The 2424-nt window shown below is 64.7% G+C and overlaps 1 protein-coding gene across 4 annotated transcripts in view; it reads right to left on the bottom strand.

Annotated features, from left to right (window-relative positions):
- The window catches only part of Cux1 (cut like homeobox 1), a 289376-nt gene extending 288523 nt beyond the window's left edge, over positions 1-853 (bottom strand). For 2 of the 4 annotated variants that reach the window (XM_028766044.1, XM_028766045.1), the window contains exon 1: positions 547-853. In XM_028766044.1, coding sequence (XP_028621877.1) covers positions 547-609 — 63 coding nt within the window. In that variant the 5' untranslated portion in view covers positions 610-853. The remainder of the gene's footprint in view (positions 1-546) is intronic. The other 2 variants (XM_028766042.1, XM_028766043.1) reach the window with 1 other exon arrangement.
- Positions 854-2424: the final 1571 nt, after the last annotated feature.

Raw genomic sequence — 2424 nt, 5'->3', positions numbered from 1 at the left:
TGCAACCCCGCCACCCGTCCAGAGCCACCCCGTGGCACGTCCCCCCCTATCTAGCGCGCGCGAGTTCCCACTGAGCCCCCGTGGGGGGGGGGGGGACCGCCGCTCCCCCCTCCTTTCCACCGGGGTCCCGCGACAACGACAGCGCGCGGGGTCGGCGACGGCGGCGGAGAGGACGATGAGGATGATGATGGCGAGGATGGTGGGGAGGAAGACACCCTCCGGGGTTGAAGGGGGCAGACACCGGGGGGCAAAGATGTTGGTGGCGGCTGGCGGCTCCGGCGCCATCTTGGGCTGATCGATGAATTGAACAAAGAGGATCAATTTCTGATCAAGCCGAGTGATCAATGAGAGCCGGGGAGCCCGAGGGACTCGTCGCCGACTCGGCCCCGCTCTTCTCCCGGCACCCCCCTCCTGCTTTCCCCCGTCGCCTCAGCACCCCCGCCAGGGCCCTGGCAGCCCGGAGTGTCACCCTCCTTCCTGAGGGAGGCCGCGACTGCCCGCAGCCCTCACCCCCCGGGCGCGAGGCCGAGCGCCGAGAAGCCTGACCTGCAGCTGCTGTAAATCAAAGCGCTTCCAATATTGAAACATCGATCCCACATTGGCCGCCATCTTGAGACATATTGAGACGGAGTGAGAGGCTGATAGAGAGGGGGCTGGAGTTCAGGAGCCGCCAGGAGGCAGCAGGCGGGCGGGCGCCAAAACCCGGCCTGGAGCCGGCCGCCGCCTCAGCCACCGCGGACGCGGACTCCTTCCTCACGGCGCCGCCGCCGCCGCCGTCGCCACCACCGCCTCAGCCATGGAGTCGGGAGCCTGAGGGAAACGGGGCGGCGGCGGCGGCGGCGGCGGCCTTGACGCGCGCGCGCCGCGCTCTCTCTCCACAGCCCGAGCGCGGGCATCCGGGGCCCTCGCGACCCCTCACCCTTTTTCCCGCGCGCCCCGCCACAAGCCCCCCTCCCGGGCCGCGCTGCGACCCTACAGCGGCCCGGCCTCGAGGGGGCGCTGCAGGGTCTCCTCAGGACCCTGCGGCTCACCTACAGGGTGCCCGCCCCACCCCGAAAGGTCGCGGTCGCTGGTGGCCATCGCTCTGGGAGCCAGTCCCCCTCGCTCTGCGTGCGGACGGCGGGCTGCGCTGCGGCAGCGAGGTGCGGGCGCCGCGCTCCTTTCGCACGGTGCGCGCGGAGCGTGCAGAGCCCACCTGCAAAGCCCGGAGCCCACCAGCCATCCCGCGCGCCCGGGCTGCGGGTGACCTCACTCCGCTCCCCTGTGCGCTCCAGCTGGGGGACCTCCAGACCACAGCGGTCGCGACCAGTGCTTCATATTCAAGGAAGTGCAATTGTGTCGTGGTGAAAGGGGGGGGAGTGGATTGGATATTGACCACCAAGCCTTAGAGCCTGCGGCTGCTGCCGCCGCGGCTCCCATTCCCGTCCTCCACGCTCCGTTGCAATCCCCCAACTTGCACCCGGGCTCATCAGCGAGTGGCGGCAGCCTCCCCACCCTTCAGAGCCTCTTTTTCCAGCCTCTGCCAGGACTGGGGCAAGTCTTGGAGCACAGTTCTGTCCCCAACCATGCTTCTGCGACACAACCCAAGAAACTTCCTCTGGGGTTCACACAGCTCCGCGCCTCCGTCTTTGCAGGCAGAAAGTTTGAGAGCGTGCAGTGCACTCGAAACGGAGCGCTCGTTCCTAAGTTTTGCAAAAGCTCTCACATTGAAGCCGGGAGTTGTCGGGGGAAAGGAAGTTCTCTCTTTACATTTCCTTCTAGCCCCAAAGCACGCGTTTCAGGATTGTCATCTTTAATGGATTTGTTCACACCAGAGCTTTTGCGTTTACAGTAGGAACACAGTGTTTTCACTTTGCCTCACTTCGCTGAACGTGTAATTAGTTAAGACAAATCCCTAAATTCCTTAATCTTGAAAATTATATGTAAATAACGTCTGTATGGAACACCAAACATGACAGTAGAAAATACTTGCCCTCTGAGCCAAGTTTGAGGGCTTAGCTGTTCGGTTGCGGTGAGATCAATATTTTTGGCGAAGGGGGTTGGAAGGGAAAGTCCCCCCGAGATTTAAAGAATACAAGTGTTCCCGGGTCTTGCAACTGCACTCAGAAGCCTCCGTGTCCGTGCAGCTGTAGGGACCGGGTTGCACTTGACTTCCCGAGTCGCAGCCTTTGAGGAGCAGGAGCCACCCTGAGCAGGTGCGTGGGAGTGCGCGGGCGTCAGGAGGCGCAAAGCCAGCCTCTAGTCTGGATGCCGTGACGCGGCGCCAGGCGGGACACCGCGGACCTCGGTTGGCCGCAAGCTGCCTGGGTGTCAGGCGCCGGAGCCGGAACGCGCGGGCGGCCGCGCTGCAGCTCCGTTCGCACCGCCCGGTAGAGGGCAGCGGCGACCCGACACTCGGGTCCTCGGGGGTCCCCCAATCCCCCT

This window comes from Grammomys surdaster, unplaced genomic scaffold (genome assembly GCF_004785775.1).
Source record: "Grammomys surdaster isolate TR1022 unplaced genomic scaffold, NIH_TR_1.0 166, whole genome shotgun sequence".
In the NCBI taxonomy this organism is placed as follows: Eukaryota; Metazoa; Chordata; class Mammalia; order Rodentia; family Muridae; genus Grammomys; species Grammomys surdaster.
This window is presented reverse-complemented; position numbering and strand designations above follow the sequence as displayed.